Below are 17,102 nucleotides of genomic sequence, written 5' to 3'. Positions count from 1 at the left end.
TAGTTTTACATATTTCACAAAAGTTTTTGAATAAGACGAACGGTCAAACATGTTTAAAAAAGTCAACGGCGTCAAACATTTAGGGAAGGAGGGAGTATTCAACTTTTTAAATATTTAACCAATAATTATTTTATTATAAAATAAATTTTATGCAATGAAAATAAATATCATTGGTTTGATATTTGAATTTACTTTTATATGGTTATGATTTTTTTGGCTACAAATATAAGGGGTTTTTAAGTTGGCAAAAATTTTTGTCCATGCATGTGACATCGGATATACAGACTATTAAACGTAGTTTAATAACAAAATAAATTACAGATTCCACCAGAAAACTGCGAGACGAATTTATGAATCCTAATTAATCCATCATTAGCAAATGTTTACTGTAGCACCATATTGTTAAATCATGGCGCAACTAGGCTTAAAAGATTTGTCTCGTAATTTCCTGACAAACTGTGTAATTATTTTTTTCTACATTTAATACTCTATGTATGTGTTCAAATATCCGATGTGACAGCTTGAAAAATTTCGTTTGGGAACTAAACATGTCCTAAGTACATGAAAAATTTAAGTCAAAATTTAATTTTGTGAGATGGAGCAGGAGTATATATTTTGGCCTTTAGTTCCCATTTCCCAAAAGCTTTTTTCCAAAAGCATCACATCCAATCTTTTGACACATATACAGAGAATTAAATATAGATAAATTTAAAAACTAATTGTATAGTTAGAGGGGAAATCGCTTGACGAATCTTTTAAGCCTAATTAGTCCATGATTAGTCATAAAATGTTACAGTAACCCACATGTGGTAATGACGGATTAATTAGGCTCAAAATATTCGTCTCGCGATTACCATACGAGTTATGAAATTAGTTTTTTCATTCGTGTCCGAAAACCCCTTCCGACATCCAGTCAAACGTCCGATGTAACATCTAAAAATTTTCTTTTCACGAAACGGGCCCTTTACGTTGATGTAAGTGAGGCCGTGTTTAGTTCCCCCAAATTCCCAACTTTCCATCACATCACATCACATAAAAACTTTCCTACACACATGAACTACCAACTTTCTCCTAACTTCTTAATTTTTTCACCATCTAAACACAGCCTGAGAATCATAAAAATACTGATGGAAAAGGTGGCCCCTCATCATCATGTCGCACGCGACGCGTTTTTGCAGGTAGTTGGTTTGCACTCTTTAAATCCAAGCTACTACTAGGAGGATATAGTACAGCGAAAGAAAAAAGCAAAGAAAACAATAGGTCAACTGAAACCGCGTGGAGCATCGGCAGCTAAAAACTTTCATGGGACCGTTGGATCCGGATCTCGGTCGTCGATCGTCGCTGGCAATCCAGCCGTCCGGTCCGGCATCGACGGCCGTCGGCACGACAGGTGTGCGCGAATGCACAGGTAGCTGCACGTGGGGGCCGCACGTGCCGACAGGCTTGAAATTTCAGGACAGAGATGCAGTGCCGCTTGAGCTCCACCGGATTGCAGCTCATTTGTGGAAATGTGGCATGGCATTATTGGGACGACTTGAATTGAAAACCGTGGCACTCAGAGACTCAACTGGAACTGAGCTGTGGTGTACGTGCATGGATTGGGTAGATTAATCCCCGTGCTAAGAATCTCTGGGACATCTTGGATTAGAGAAGAGGGCAATTGATTCCCTCTTGAATGCCAGTTCATGTGCACAATGCAGGACAGGAGTAAAGAAGAGACAATGCCAGCTTAAATCAATGTGTTGTCAAGAGGTTTGACAAAAAAAAGTTCAAACTGAAGTGACCACCGTGCTGGCCTTTGCTAGTTTACTGCAACATGACAATTGACAACGTTGAAATCTTTCACTTCGGTCTAGACAATTAGGTAATGCTGCAATCATAAAAGGCAGTGAAAGACGATGAAATATGAGTCCTTGGACATGTGACAGGAATACTCTTATAAAACGGAAACATTGGGCACCCTGGCTCGCTCATCTGACAAACTTACGAGGAAGCAAAATTACAAATCCCTTGTTTTCCGCCAGATTGATTGCCTAGTTGCAAAATTGGCATCACCTATCTACAAAACTCAACTTTTGTCCTATACATGCTAGAGAACATACTGAACTATGTAGTATACATAGCAGGCTTTGTTGATAAAATTGAGAAGCAAAATTGAATATAGCAAAACTGGGTGAATTTGTTGCGTAGCGGTTTCGCTACCAACAGGGGGAAAAAGCTGTGCAGGTTACCACCGCCGCCGCCGCCACCACCACCGAGAGCTGCACAGGACTACAGGAGCACCTCCACAAGAGGACAGCCCAGATTACATCAAGCCACCAATCGCCTCACTGCCTTGAACCTTGAACCGAAGCCACGGTGCGTAATCTTGGTTCACAGAAGGGCAACCAAGACTGCACAAAGATAAAAATCACATCACTTTTCCGTATCACAAAAACAATCATGAAAAATGCTGGAACGATTCCACATGCTTCATGCTTGTACAGACTAGAGAGTGAGTTTTCACCTGGAAGTTTATATATATAGCTACCTCAAATCTAACTTAGTTTTATAAAGAGAATGTAATTCCAGAATCCAAAGAGATTCTCAAGGAAGGGAGTTAAAGATTTGGCAAGTTTTGATTCTTTGCCAAAGCAAACCTGAAGTGAATAAAGAGCAGGCTGCCAATCAGCTCCAGATTGTAGGATTTTTGAATTGTAAACATATTGCATCAGATAAGAACTTTACAAGTTCCTCTCTTTTAACTTCCTTCTCCCTTTTTGCATCCAGATGTCGAACCTTAATAGAAGGAAAACACATAAAATTATAAAAAAGTTTCTGCATAAAAGGTTGAGCAAAATTCTAAAACAGTAAAGAACTTATTTAGTTTTCCTCAAATAAAATGGACCAATTAATACCAAAGACGTTAAGTTTGTGTTTATGTCGGATGAATTCATTATCACACATGGTACTTCCTGACAACTCTTTTGAAATAGGAAACATGAATTACATAAATTTATGTTAAACAACCAGTAATTTAATCAGTATCGACACAATATAACTCACTGCTGTTCATATGAAAATACAGTTCAAATTAGTCCTACATTCCAAAAACATGAAAATCATTACTTACTTGAAAGTACAGCTAAGATACAAGCAGCACAATGGTAAACCAAAGTTCAAATGCTTTAAAAAGGTTTGTACTCACTACTCAATAGCAGAGCATTGCTCAAATAAGTAAATGCATGGCAGTAAGGTATGCACAAGACATTTCCCCGATTTTTTAATCTGTTGGTGAGAATTATAACTTCTTGACAGTGTAAAGCACAAATGCACCTGTAACACAACGTTAATGTATTTACCTTTACAAGTTCTGTTTGTGAGACACCTGCTTCAGTGATGAACACAAGGCATTTGATGTCATGATCACTGGCATATTCATATTGTTCCTGAAGACTTGGATCTTCCTGAGGGACAAATTGGGCCTGATAATAGTAAACTCTCAGTACTGATAAAAACAGACTTGTGTCACAAACCCTTGCAGGTAAAGACTTCTGCAGCACCTACCTTTATATTAGCTTCCCAAAGTTCTGCAACAAGTTCCATACGCTCATTCAAAAGACCGCCACCTCCCTTTGAACAAACAAGAACACTGATGCTCGGTTCAATCCTAAAAGCCACATATGTTAGCAAGTAAAAAAAAAATCCCATCGAACAATTGGAGATGGCGTAAAGCATAGGGAAGCAATTTATTTGTTCACTTGGAGGTAACCTTGGGAACCCAATGTCAGACGAAGGACTATTAGGAAGAAATTTCTCAAGTGCAATGCTGACACCAACAGCACCCGGGGGTTTGGATTTCTGTGAGGGTTATCAAATACAAGTAGTTAGATCACGTAGGCAATCACAGTAGAAAATATTGTCATATAGTAGTATATGACTACCTGACTCATTTAAGAAACAAGTAGACTTAAGAATGTCTAAATATTTGATGACAGCATAGCTATCTAAGTGGTCTTTCCATGTTCTGCCTCAAGGTTTTCCTCAGAAAACAAAGAATGAGATCCAGGGGATGGCATGATAAAAAGGCGTGCACACACAAAAATCCTAACTTCTCCTCATATGGAGATGGCCACTCCTTTTCACTCCTCTTCTGGCCACTCCTTTTCACTCCTCTTCTGTAGGATCCAATCTCTCTACTTCTCCTGAAAAGGCCTATAATCTTATTGGAAGTAAATTATCCATCTCTTTATCAGGACTTCTTATTGGAAGTAAATTATCCATCTCTTTATCAGGACTTCAGTGAAAAAGAACAATTTGAAACATGTAGAAGCACCACTAAATTGCTGGTGAAAAGACTACACTATAGAACAGCTGGATGTGAACCCTCGGCCATGGTCAGAGTGTACTTAGCCAAGTGGTCATCGTAAGCATTCACTTAGTATTATTAGAACCAAATCTACATGGACACGTATAAGTATACAGGAAGCATCAAATACAACTTACATATGTCCTATCCCAAGCTTGCTCTATCAACCAATCATATCGCCCCCCAATGGCAAGTAACTTTTCATGGGAACTTGATCCAGGGTTTCCTTCTTTCACATAGATCTGTGTTGAGACCCAGTAAATTGATGGGCCATAGTAATAATATATAAGTGGAATTTCAGAAAAGAAAATATGCCATTAGCGCTAAAAAGGAATGTATTAACATGAGATCTATCAAATCATTTCACTGAATACACACATAATCCCTCCAGTCATAAATGTTTGACATTTAGGATGAGATTCAGTCAGGCTTTTAAAATTACGACCACCAATAATTTCTAAAATGCTTAGTTTGAAAACGGAAGAAATTGTATATGGTAGATTTGCCTCAAAAAGTACTATCATTATATCATAAAATTATTCTAATATAAAATTATTGGCTGGAATTTTAAAAGTTTGACCGAATCTTGTCCTAAACGTCAAATATTTATGACCGGAGGGAGTAGAAGATTGTTGTTGTTCCATTTTATCAAGTTTGTCCTTTTGATGCAACCAAATAAAAAGAACTGCAACACTAGGTTCAAGGCGGAAATGAACTAGCCATCACTCGAACGATAAAGGTGGATTGAAAAAAATGGTCTCCATGATTATAGTTGAAAAAGAATTGCTCCACATCCGGTTGTAGTTATTAACCTGAAAAAACAGATCTGTGTAGTAACATTCTGAAGGAGGCATGAGTACATCAATAGTAATATGTTCTTCGATTGACCATATTCTCAAACATTTGAGAAATGCTGAGATCTCATCGAGAGCCTTGCAAGCAGATTTATCTGCAACAAGAAACATAGAATGATTGACATTTTAGTACATATTTGCAGACTACAGCAGACAATGTAGAGGGGCTTAATCACTACCATAGAACAGGGTCCCTCTTAATCTAGCAAGTACTTGATCTGCAGAACCACAAAATCTCTGATCAGCTTTATGTAGCTTCTCAACCACCTCTTCCGAAAGACGAAGATCCTGAGCATTCAATAAATATTTTTATACACTAACCCATTACATGGAAAGATGGAAACTGTTAGTAATGGAAGCATTTTCAATATTCACATGGGAATCTTGTGAATGCATCTCAGTAAATCAAGCATTTACAAGGAAAAAGGTATAATAACGAACCTAATTAAATAGGATAAAACTTTGCATCTTGCAAATTGTTAACAGAATTATTTTTTCCAACTTGTTCAATATTAGTAATACGTTGATGCATTATATTGTTTTTACCAAAAAAAACTATTCATACAGGAGTTTCACTGTAGTAGTATTCAGTATGCTTTATTAATTAATAAAACAACAACTATTAAAGTACCACCATGGTTTGATTGTGTATTGTGGTGCTTGTACCTGTAATAGTTGCCCACGAATCAAACTCCATTGTGACTTGCGATCAGCCTTATTTGGCCAATACTGAACAAGAGTTGAAGAGAAAAACTGATACACACACAGAAAAAAAAGGTATCAGCTGAGATGATTCCACAAATGTGAGGAACAGGTGAGACAAAGTACTGTACCTCAGCAACATTTTGTCGCCGTTCTTGAGGAACTCCTGCCCAGGAACAAACTGCTTCAGCAAGTTTGCTATGATTCAGACGGATAATTATTGCCTTCGGATCATAAAAGTGTGCCCCAACATCCAAAGTGACCTGTTGTTGCAAGAAATTAATTGTTTGCAATAACACAAAAGTGCATGTTTAATGCTGAAAGCATCTTCAGTAGTCTTTGCATCCATCCCAATTGATGTTGCAAAACTTAGATACTCCCTCCGTCCCATAATATAAGGAATTTTGGTGGGATGTGACACATCCTAGTACTACGAATCTGGACATGCCCAAAATCCCTTATATTATGGGATGGAGGGAGTATAAACTAATTATGAAATATGGACCTCATATGCAGTTAGGGAAAACAAGGTAAATGAGATCACAAGATATATAACCTTTACAATTTCAGCCTCTGGTATTGGTGAAGCACCTCCAATAATGTCGAAATCACCCTAAAAGGATGCATCATGATATTTACAGAAAAACTACTGAAATGGCGCCGTAAGAAGATAAACAATAGAAAACGAATAATGCAAACTCACATTTTGTTTGACAGTTGATGAATATTCAATGCAAATAAAACAGTTACCTGAAGAAAGCGATAAGGAATTGAATGGCCAACTGCTCTTCGATGAACCCATGATACTTCATAACGCTTAAAGGATAATATCTGTAAATGAGTTGTGTAAAGTAGTTGCTCATCATAATTGTTCTTAGCGCCATCCTTTTTCAAGCACGCAAATAAAGGCAGAAGCGGGAAAGACACAGATGTTTTCAGAGAACGCCCAAAAAAAAGCTCATGAAATGGCAAATTAGCAAATTCAGTGAATATCCCTGGGATACAGTGGAGTACCGAACAACTTAAAAGGCATATGTAGCATATGTAAAACTTGCACATGACTGCATTATCATTTGGAACCAATAATTAAAAATGGTAATGTACCCAAATTGAACATTGAATCTTCATTAGCTTTTATCTAGCACATACAACAGTCAACACCTGAATGCAAATAAGCACGGAAGCACCACACTGAAAATGTTATCTACTTCATAATGGTGGTGAACTGGTTAGTGCTAGCTTGGTAGGTTTTGCCATCTCAAATCTTATGTGCAGGAATCTATAAATACATATATGTGTTTACTATAGTGCCTTTTGTAAATGATTGCACTTCCCAGTTATGTGTATATGTATGTGGCTGTTTAATCATATGTGAGTTATCTTTGCAATAATTGAGACCTAGGGTTCAGTTATTTTATTTATATCTTTGAAGTTTACAAGTTGTGATTTGTTGATTCGACATCTGATGCAAGCACAGGTACCGTGTCAAGTAGATACAGAAAATTTTAGTGACAATGGGGAATATCTCCAACTAAATAACTATGTTTAATAAAAATGCAATAAATTGATTAAGGGAAAAATAGAGTATAACATAACACAATAGTGAAACAGAACATCGAAGGAAGAACATTTACACAAGCAGAATGGAGCTATTATACTCATAAAAAGAGGAGAAGAAGCAAGGATAAAAACATGTGGCGGACCTGGTTAGCAGCAACTGACATGACAAACGGTGTCCGCAACTCATAGCAAAGTTCTAGCATCTCTCCTCCTTGAGTTAAGATCTTCACTGTCTTTCCCCTAGAAATTTGTAGATAGCAACACAAAATTCCATTACAGAGCATTGTTGAACAGTCATTAGTTTATTCTTTCATTCCAGACCAAACACTAATCAGCTGAAAGGTGTAGGAACCAAACACACCTGTTTTCAGTGAATTTCCCTTCCAGTGTATGCAAGGGGGATATCTGGAATCTTTTAGCACAATGTCTCTTAAAAACCTCCTTGCTAACCTCAATGATAGAGTCTAGAAGTTCACTGTTATCACTTTTACAAGTGGATTTTTTACTGCCTTCAAGCTGGCATTGAGTTTTGGCAATCAGCCTTTCCTCATCAAATATTGTAGATATAACTCGGTCATAAACATATGTGTCTTCTGGCGTCTGTATCATTCTAAGTACATCTGCATAAAAATGCACAAAAGCAGTGGTGCAAATTAGACAAACAGATTGAAGTGACACTTCAGATCTATTCAGTTGAAGTAGATGCGATATTTATTAGATCATAGCTCTTTCAACTAGAAATGAAGTAATATTCCAGAAAACTAATAAACTTACCTGTTAACCACTCATCTTCCATCCGAGGAGGTAGATCATTTTGCAGAAGTTCAACAGCAGACGGACGGTCAGATGGACTTGGAGACAGTAGGCGCCTCAATAGGTTTGACTGGCCAGGGAACTGTGTTGCCCATGACAATGGAGAATCGCCTTTCTGTTTGAGATCAGAAAGAACAAGATGCCTTTCCATTGCTGTTGAAAATGGATACCAAAGCTCAAAGAATATAACTCCTAAGCTGTACATGTCAACCTGAAAACCAACATAGATAAGCTCCAGATAGAATTTGTTGATACTCAATATTAACTTGCAATCTTATTAAGAGAGAGAATATGAAAGTTCTTTTGTTCATTTTAGTACTATGAAGAGTTAAAATATCATTCTGACCTTCTCGTTTATATGTGGCCATTTCTGTTCTACCTCAGGCGCTGTATAAAAATATGTGCCAACTTGACCTGTTCCATCCATTGAAACACCCATTCCTTCACTAGGAAGATATTGGTCATGATCTAACTGCTCCAGCTTTAGAAATTTGGCTGAAAACAATGATAAAGTGTTTGTCAGTTACAATTTCCTCGGTCACTTGGAATTAAGTTGCTTCACATAGACACAGGAGATGGTAATTACTCCATTCCATATTGCATGGAGTTTTTTTTTTTTGAAGAGAATTATTGCATGGAGTTACTTTGTGATGTTATTTAAGATTTAACAATAATGACATCCACAAAATTGTATGATGTTATTTAAGATTTAACGATAAAGAAAACACCAAAGAATGAAAAAGGATCTGCATATCAGCATGAAGCCTACTTACCAAGACCAAAATCTCCAATTTTGATATCATTGCGAACATCAAAAAATATGTTGTTAGGTGTCAAGTCCCGGTGTATGATACCTTGGCTGTGAACATGCGCTAGTCCTTCCACTATTTGTCGAAATAGGCGCCATGCATCATCAACTCTAAAAGATGAAGTATATGTCTCAAAATCCTGTCGCAAGGTTCTGGGCAACATCCAATAAGATCAACCATCATCAATATTGCAATCAATATTATGCTTAAAAATGATAAAAAAAATACAGACAGAATGAAGATATCCAAAGTTCAACAGTCAAAATTCTCATGACTAGCTTAGATGAATTGTTCAAAAGCTGTACAATTATATATTTCCCTTTTATAGAAAAATATATAATATAAAACTACTGTAATGGCAGCTGGTCTGCTCAGCAAATAGGTGAAACTGGTTTAAGTAGTCAAGCCTGTGAAAAAAAGCCAACCTGGGCTGCTCATGAGCTAGTTCAGCATTGTATATTCTGTAACAGAACTGCTGAAAAGAAACACACTCATATCCCTTTTAAAAAAACAAACATTGATTAGCACATGCATAATCACAGAATTGCTGTGACAGCAACTCAAGGTATCAAATGGAGTTCTTAATAGTATTACGGGAAAAAAGTAAGACGTTGATTAGGGTACAGGAGTAGTCATCCTAAATCATTTATAACAAAAAGAAGTGCAGTGATCAGATTTATTAACAAATAAAATACAAAATCCATAAGGGCAAGGCAATCTTAGCACTGTTTACTTCATAGCATAGTGATAACACGTAAGTACCTAGGACAGTATTCCATTTGGATGTACAAGTACGTGGATTCCTGCTTATTTCCACCACCTGCATCTGATAAGCTGATGTTGTCGTAACTGTACATAGAGCTCTCAGCAGTACATGACCCAGCAGCATTCAAAACATGATGTTGACCATACTCAGTTTCAACCCATGCCTGGCATATCAATGACAGGTGAGATGTAATTATCTGATTTCATTAACTTGATCATCTAACAACTTTCTAAAAGGAAAACATATATGCAGAAATATTCACCTGGTAGTAACGAACAACATGCTGATGTTGCAGTCGTGAAAGCGTGGCTACCTCTCTGAGGACCTTGTCAAATTATTAATGAGACACATAAAAAAAGCATAACAGAATGCTGGAGTAAAATACCAAAAAGAAGAGGAAAATACAGGTATATCTTCCTCCAGTGAAAAAAGAAGCCATATTTTGACTTTTCAAAAGTCAAGCACTTTGACCACTAACTTTAATACAGTATATTCGTAGAAGATACAAAGCGTAAAATTTGAAAAGTATTTTTCATACAAGCTCGTCCATACCATTTTCATATATCCAAGCTACATATTCTAGAAAACACTTTTGGTTAAACTTTATAAGGCTTAATTGCATGCATTCTAGGGCGACATGTTTTTTCTTGACAAGAGGCCAGATGGAGTAATAAACCTAAGACTGATTATAGAGGCTCACATAAACTAGAGGAAGTCACAGTTCAGGCTTTAGTTTTAAATGTCAAACATACTAACTACTTAGTTATTGGCATATGATAGTGATAACTAAAGCAACATGAGTAACATTCTTTCTTTTTTTTTGCGGGAAGTACCATGAGTAACATTGCATCTACAGCTACATGGAGTTGCAGTGTACATCACAAAATATAAACTACCAAGAACAATATTGATGGTCTGGACATTGGCCTCACATTGCAGAAGACTTTTTTTTCAATCATTGACAATGTATTGGAGAATTTATTGGTTCAAGGCAACAATATTTAGAAATATAATCAGATGCTGAGCCAATTAGCAAACAAATAGTGTTTGGCTTTTAAAAATTGAAAGTCTATCTACCCTTCTTCTTTACACTTAAAGTGTTTAATACAACAAATGAACAAAGATGATCGTCAAAAATATACACAAAAAAGAAAAATAAACATGAACTGCACAGTGCCACAGCACTCAGCACATTTCAACTAAGAGAACAAGATCAGAAGTATACAAACCTTAGAATCTTTTCATTCACTTGAGGACTTCTATCCTTCAGACGTATCTTTTTTACAGCATATTGACGTCCATCTAACTTGTTCTTGCACAGTGCAACACGACCAAAACCACCCTGGCCTGTCACAGATAATGTCTTAGAAGCCCTTTTGTCATGAGGATTTTTGAGGCCTCATGTTACTTCATGAAAAATATATGAAGATAGCCAAATTGCATCCAGATTCAATGTTAAAGTTGAAGACCTTTAATATACAATAATCCACTCTATAGCAAGCAGCAGCAGAATTCCACATACTCATAATGGATACTAAAAGATGTTTGAGATGCTGGTAGTGATAATATCCATTGCAACTCACATGTATTAAGCTAGTTATAGTAACTACGGAAAAAGAAAGTCCATTAATTAGAGGCTGTATAATAAATGCAGATTTACTTGTGTCACCTTTTATGATTGCTAAGACAAATTATACATATAGTTATTCTTAAAAATCAAAATTTACAATTCAAAAGCAGCTTTGGATTATAGTAATCAAAAGTAGGGACAATGCTACATTTCCTAAAGAAATATGCACTATGTAAATGGTTAATGCAACACAGAAAAAAAAAAGGTACAAATCAAACCACCACCAAATAGCTTCTTAAGGTTGTTCGAAGCCGATAAAATATTCAGGTCAGTATCTTGATAAGTCCTGGCATAGTACAACAAAACACTATCAGATGGGAGTAATATACTCACCAAGTGAACGAAGCTCCTCAAAATCATTCAAATAACGAGAATTTGGCCTGGATGATGAATTGTCAGCTCTCCAAAATAGAGAGCACTCTGAAGAGGTCTAATCAATGGCATAAGAAAACCAAGTAAAATTAGAGATGAACAACCCACCTGTTTCGGCAGAAGGAAATCATGAGTTAGCAAACAATAGTCAGGCATGGCTTACCATTTGTGGCCCAAAAAAGTGTCCAAAAGTTTCCCCAAAGACAGCAGGAGATTTCGAAATTAAATCTTTAGCCCATTCAGAAAGGATCTTGTTAACAGGAGAAATGAAGATAATTCAATTACGAACGATGATAAAGAAAATTACAAAAGACATGTCAATAACAATACATGGACAATTGAACACACCCCTATGTTGCATAACTCCGATGATATTGCTGGCAAAGAAGCTGAAAGAGAGTCCTTAGATGCACAAGCTAGACGAAGCAAGTGTACCTAGTACAGAAAGCAAATAAGATATAATAGTGAAGGATAAATCTTTTTAAGTTAAACATTGTAAGGTGAAGAGAGTACCAGAATTAAATCTTTTTTCTTATTCCGTGAAGCATCATCAAACATGTCAAAAGATGGGGTATTTGAAAATCCAGAGCCTGAACCAGAATCTTCATCATTCCAATCTTCGTCTGGAAGATCAGAGTCCTACCCATATTCACAAATATGCAGCCAGATAAGGCATGCTATGAGTTATCTATCTATTTTACTTAAGTCTTATGTAGATGCAACTACTCAAACTCAAAGGTAAGCAGGAGAACAGTTTGAAAACAAAAGCAGGAACAAACTACAGAAGTACCAAACAATGATCACATGACCCACTTCAAAAGAAAAGTAGGAACAAATGAACATCAGGATTTTAACCAAAAGTTCACGTTGGAAAAAAAAAACATCATATAAGCCACCTAACAAAACTAGCGAACATAGTATAATATCAAACAAGCCCTCAGAAGTTGATAAAGGCTCAGATAATAAACACTTGCTTTAAGACTATCAGATGAGTTCATAATACTAGAGATTTTCAGTTTACATAACACAATCCCTCCATTACACTAGTGATGACTAGCCCGTGAACAACCTTAGGTTAACGCGATATTATACATTTTGACTTTACATAACAGTATCCCTTGAATTACACTATCCATTGGACAACATTAGATTAACACATTTTGTATATTTAGGCAATGCCATGCTGCATCAAAAATTAGTATAACACTGAGAAAATATACAAGTGTGTTCATTACCTCAAGTTGATGCACACTGCTAAAACTCCTCTCTCGAGTACCTGATGTATTTTCTCTGTTGCTCGTAGAAACAGTTTTGCTGTCATTTTCAGTTTCCTCTGCAACGACATGCAAACTGGGAACTGTCTCCCGAATAACATCATGCTTCATTATATTTTTCTGACCAGCATTATCCGGTAATAAACCCTTTGCAACATTAACCTCATCAGAAGAAACACGGGATTTTTCAATAATTGTCTTCCTCTTGCTTTTAAGATTAGATTTGACTTGAGAACCAACAATTTTCCCAGCACTATCAGTTGCTGGATCTGGACCTTGCGTGCTCCAACTACCTCCATCATATAATTGACTATACAGGTCAAATGAGTTATGCATGTAAGCAATTCCATGGTAAGAACCATTGTCAAGCTTAACTTTCACGTCTACATCAGTTGTTTGCTGTACTTTGCCTGAACCCAACCAAGGAGCCTACAAGATATGATAACAAATAACATCAGCTATATTCAGCAGTACTATATATAGCTTGGGAGAAATACAACATAAAATTTGTGGACTGACAAAAGAAAAGGATAAATGATCTGACTGACAAAAGAAAAGGATAAATGATCTGATGCATACTCGACATCTCATGAAATGCTACATCTGTGCATAGTATGCGATTGCACACATTAGGAAGTGTGTTCTTCTGAACGTGAATATTAAGAATCACAACTGGAAAGAAAGGACACAAAATCCAAGGCCCAGCCATTGAAAGTAGAAATGGTGCTGAGATGACATATTAGAAGCTACATATCACATCTGTAGCAACCAAGTACCTTAATTAATACAGCTAAGCAAATGCAGGAGACCAAGACGTAAACACTGTGAAAGTGAGACACATCATTACAACAAAGTTCTTCATAGTTCACATTATATTCGATAAAAGCATGATGTGCCAACTGACAAGCAACATGTGGGGTAACCAAAAGTAAAAGTTTATCAAGTTAAGAAACTGTACTAGATCAATCAGTGCAGGTTGAATCAGCAAAAGAACATGCCTCTAGTTCCACTGTACATAACCAAAAGAGAGAGAAAACGCTCATGTTATCAACCCCTCTTTGTTTAGGCTTATAAGACAGTTTATGAGCCAAAAAGTCTAAGCCTGAACAAATAAGTAGCTTTTTCGTCTGGCCTTTTTAAAAGCCATAAGCCACTCTTACACTGTTAAGCCAAAGCCAAAAGCTAGGTTGGAGTAGCTTTTTTTGGCTTATGTGAAGTGGAGGTATAACTCCACCAATAAACCTAAGGGTTTAAAGCCACCGGCTTATAAAACATATAAGCCAAAACGCTGGCTTAAAAGTCCAAGCTTAAACAAAGAGGGCCTGAGTAACCATGAAAAGACTGACTTACCATGCTTGTTGAATCATTAGCTGGAGCAATTTCTGACAAGAACTCTTGGGCAGCCTCTACCAAATTGAATATCATAACACGCCCTTCTCGGGAATAAATGTTTGCCTAGTAACAAACACCAAAAAGTCTGTTAAAGTTATTTAACCCATTCACACCAAAACATGCTTGGGAAAGTTATTTATTCACAGTAGAATGTAAAAAACAAAACAATTTATAGAGATTCTCTAGACAAAACATGATTGAAAACCCTGTTTTTCCCTGAAAGTTAACCCATTTCCTTATTTTTCCCTTGCTTCTGCAGGGTCCACATGTCATTGAGACATCATGCGCAAATAAGGGATCGGGTGAATTTGACAGGGATAGATAAAGAATCATCTAAAACAAATTAGGATAAATTAATGAGGAATTTTAATGAATATGGAGTGTGGTGATCGGAAAACTTTCATTTATCTACAACAAAGAGGTTATACTATTCTATCATTTATAATGCTTGTCCATAAGGGGTAAAATTTTCTTTGCAGTTCAAAACCGAGCACTGAAAAGAAAAAGGATGCAAGACTAATAGTCTAACACGGTTCAATGAAAATGATGTCTACAGGCATGCCAAATACAATATGACCACAAGAGCAAAGGCTTCAATTAAACATACTCTGTTTATCGATGCTTTCAATACTTATACATTCTCTTCAACAAATTCAATCAGAAGCAATAGGTAATAACACCAAGGCCTGGTGTTAGGGAGGATAACCTCCCCACTCACTCAGGTTCAAGTTTTAGGGCTAAACGACTTCTTCAGTGAAGGAAAATATCAGAAGAAGGAAAATATACCTGATCAACAAGAAGGGAAAGCAACCGATTAGCATCTTCTCTAGATAAGGTCTTTTCAGGTAGAACCCGCAACTTTGGGCACTTGTGGGGGTAACCAGCAAAACACCTATTTGTAAATGCAAGCTAGATGTCAACTAGCGAAACAACAAAGATATATGTTGTATGCATAACAGGATAAGTCATAGCTCCTTAAAATTAAAGCCATACGTTACATCAAGAGTCGCTGAAACATTCGAATCTCCAAAGCCCATGCCATCAGAATAAGGCCTGTTTACATACTCATAAGTTTTAAAAACTTTATTTGCCATGATGCAGGTGATACACTTAAGAGTATGTTCAAGAAACACGAGAAAGTACCTGATACATATAGTAAAACGGGTCTGAGGTGATTCTGATGTCACTTTGAAGTCCTCAAGGAAAATTGAACCCCTAATTGATATGCAAAAGGATGTCGGTTAAACCATGCAATCAATAACAGAAGAAAAGGGGCATCACTAAACAAAATTGTAGTGCTTTTATTTTTCATTTTGCAAAGCGAAACAATCAGTACTTGACTACTAAATTGTTAATGAATAAGTTATTCAGAACAGTGAAACTCCAATTCAAAACTCAAAACAAAGGAAGTAATGCTTGCTACTGCATACTGCTAAAAATAAGCAAAGGCGAACTGCACTAGCTAGTGGTATCAGGTTAGGCACCCACATGCTACGCTGCTCAGAAATTGGACAGGAAAAATATCCAAACGGCACAACCAACCTACAATCAGCAAAATGATATGAAAGCAAACTGCAATCCTCAAAATGAAGAATGCTAAAATCATGTGAGCAAGCATCAGAGTAATGAATGAGTCAGGGCATCATACTGTACTAAGGTATGTGAACTAATGGACTATTCCGTACCTCCCAAGGCAGGGGGAAAAAACTCGAGAACTTCGGTACAGTCTATGCAACACCACCTCGAAATTCAAAATGCGGCATTCAGTATAAGTTGGGGAAATCCAGGCGAACGATATGATGAACCACACCCCCACCTGAATCTCGTACCAGCATAGGAGACATCACACACATGCCACCTCGCAATTCAAAATTCCAGGCCGACTAACTAAACCGGCAATGCCGCGAATCAACTCGAAGCACGCGCATCGCACACTGCCAGGCAGCAAACCAGCAAGCACCAACCATCACTCCATCAGCGATGAACCGATTCACAAACATGCAGAAGCTCAAACTCGAAACCAACCACGCGCCATCAACCGATTACCACGCGAGGAGGATAAGCGTACTACGACCAAAAATGGGGTGGGGGGGAGGAGGGGACACGCTTACAGTGCCGTGAGCTCGTCGGCGAGGGCGGCCTGGTCGCCCTCGAGCTGCCCCCCGTGGTCCTTGGCCGCCTTCCGCCCGCCCCCGCCCTTCTTCTTCTTCTTCTTCCTCGCGCTGTGCCCCATCGCCAATCGCAATCGTCGTCGTCGGCGGCGGCGGCGAACTAGCCGGAAAGGGGAGGCGGTCTCGATCGGATAGGGATTGGGAGGCGATCTGCGTTGGCGCCGCGGCGAGGGGGAGGAGGAGGAGGGAGGTTTTGGCGTGGGAGGGGGAGCGAGGGGAGAGCGCGTGCGCGTCAACTCGAAGCCCAGATTAGATTGTGCTCGAGTCGAGTCAGTACAGAGGCGACGGCGAGCGAGATCTTTGCGGGAGCCTCGCGTCGGATGAGCACACGTCAGAAAGGGAACCCGGGCACCCGCGGATGTTATTTTTGGCTTTTCCGTGCGTCATCTTCCTTCTCCTTTTTTGCGAGGA

At 37.8% G+C, this 17,102-nt stretch overlaps 1 protein-coding gene across 2 annotated transcripts; it reads right to left on the bottom strand.

The window, feature by feature from the left end:
• Nucleotides 1-1,860: 1,860 nt before the first annotated feature.
• Nucleotides 1,861-17,003, bottom strand: LOC127770881 (eIF-2-alpha kinase GCN2). Of its 2 annotated transcripts, none has more exons than XM_052296653.1 (30): nucleotides 16,632-17,003; nucleotides 15,664-15,735; nucleotides 15,514-15,573; nucleotides 15,307-15,412; nucleotides 14,479-14,583; nucleotides 13,090-13,557; nucleotides 12,368-12,493; nucleotides 12,203-12,289; nucleotides 12,018-12,104; nucleotides 11,816-11,912; nucleotides 11,082-11,199; nucleotides 10,115-10,169; nucleotides 9,849-10,015; nucleotides 9,051-9,238; nucleotides 8,624-8,772; nucleotides 8,239-8,488; nucleotides 7,826-8,084; nucleotides 7,608-7,704; nucleotides 6,655-6,735; nucleotides 6,461-6,517; nucleotides 6,036-6,167; nucleotides 5,869-5,955; nucleotides 5,382-5,490; nucleotides 5,161-5,297; nucleotides 4,486-4,590; nucleotides 3,752-3,840; nucleotides 3,547-3,649; nucleotides 3,342-3,464; nucleotides 2,640-2,778; nucleotides 1,861-2,393 (listed from the first exon to the last, which is right to left on the bottom strand). In XM_052296653.1, exons 1-29 carry the CDS (start codon nucleotides 16,751-16,753, stop codon nucleotides 2,668-2,670), a joined length of 3,747 nt encoding a protein of 1,248 aa, XP_052152613.1. In that variant the 5' UTR covers nucleotides 16,754-17,003; the 3' UTR covers nucleotides 1,861-2,393; nucleotides 2,640-2,667. The 2 variants fall into 2 exon arrangements, with proteins under 2 accessions (XP_052152613.1, XP_052152614.1); XM_052296654.1 differs by having other exon boundaries at nucleotides 9,132-9,238.
• Between the last annotated feature and the right edge of the window lie 99 nt (nucleotides 17,004-17,102).

Source organism: Oryza glaberrima, chromosome 4, assembly GCF_000147395.1.
Source record: "Oryza glaberrima chromosome 4, OglaRS2, whole genome shotgun sequence".
Taxonomy (NCBI): Eukaryota; Viridiplantae; Streptophyta; class Magnoliopsida; order Poales; family Poaceae; genus Oryza; species Oryza glaberrima.
This window is presented reverse-complemented; position numbering and strand designations above follow the sequence as displayed.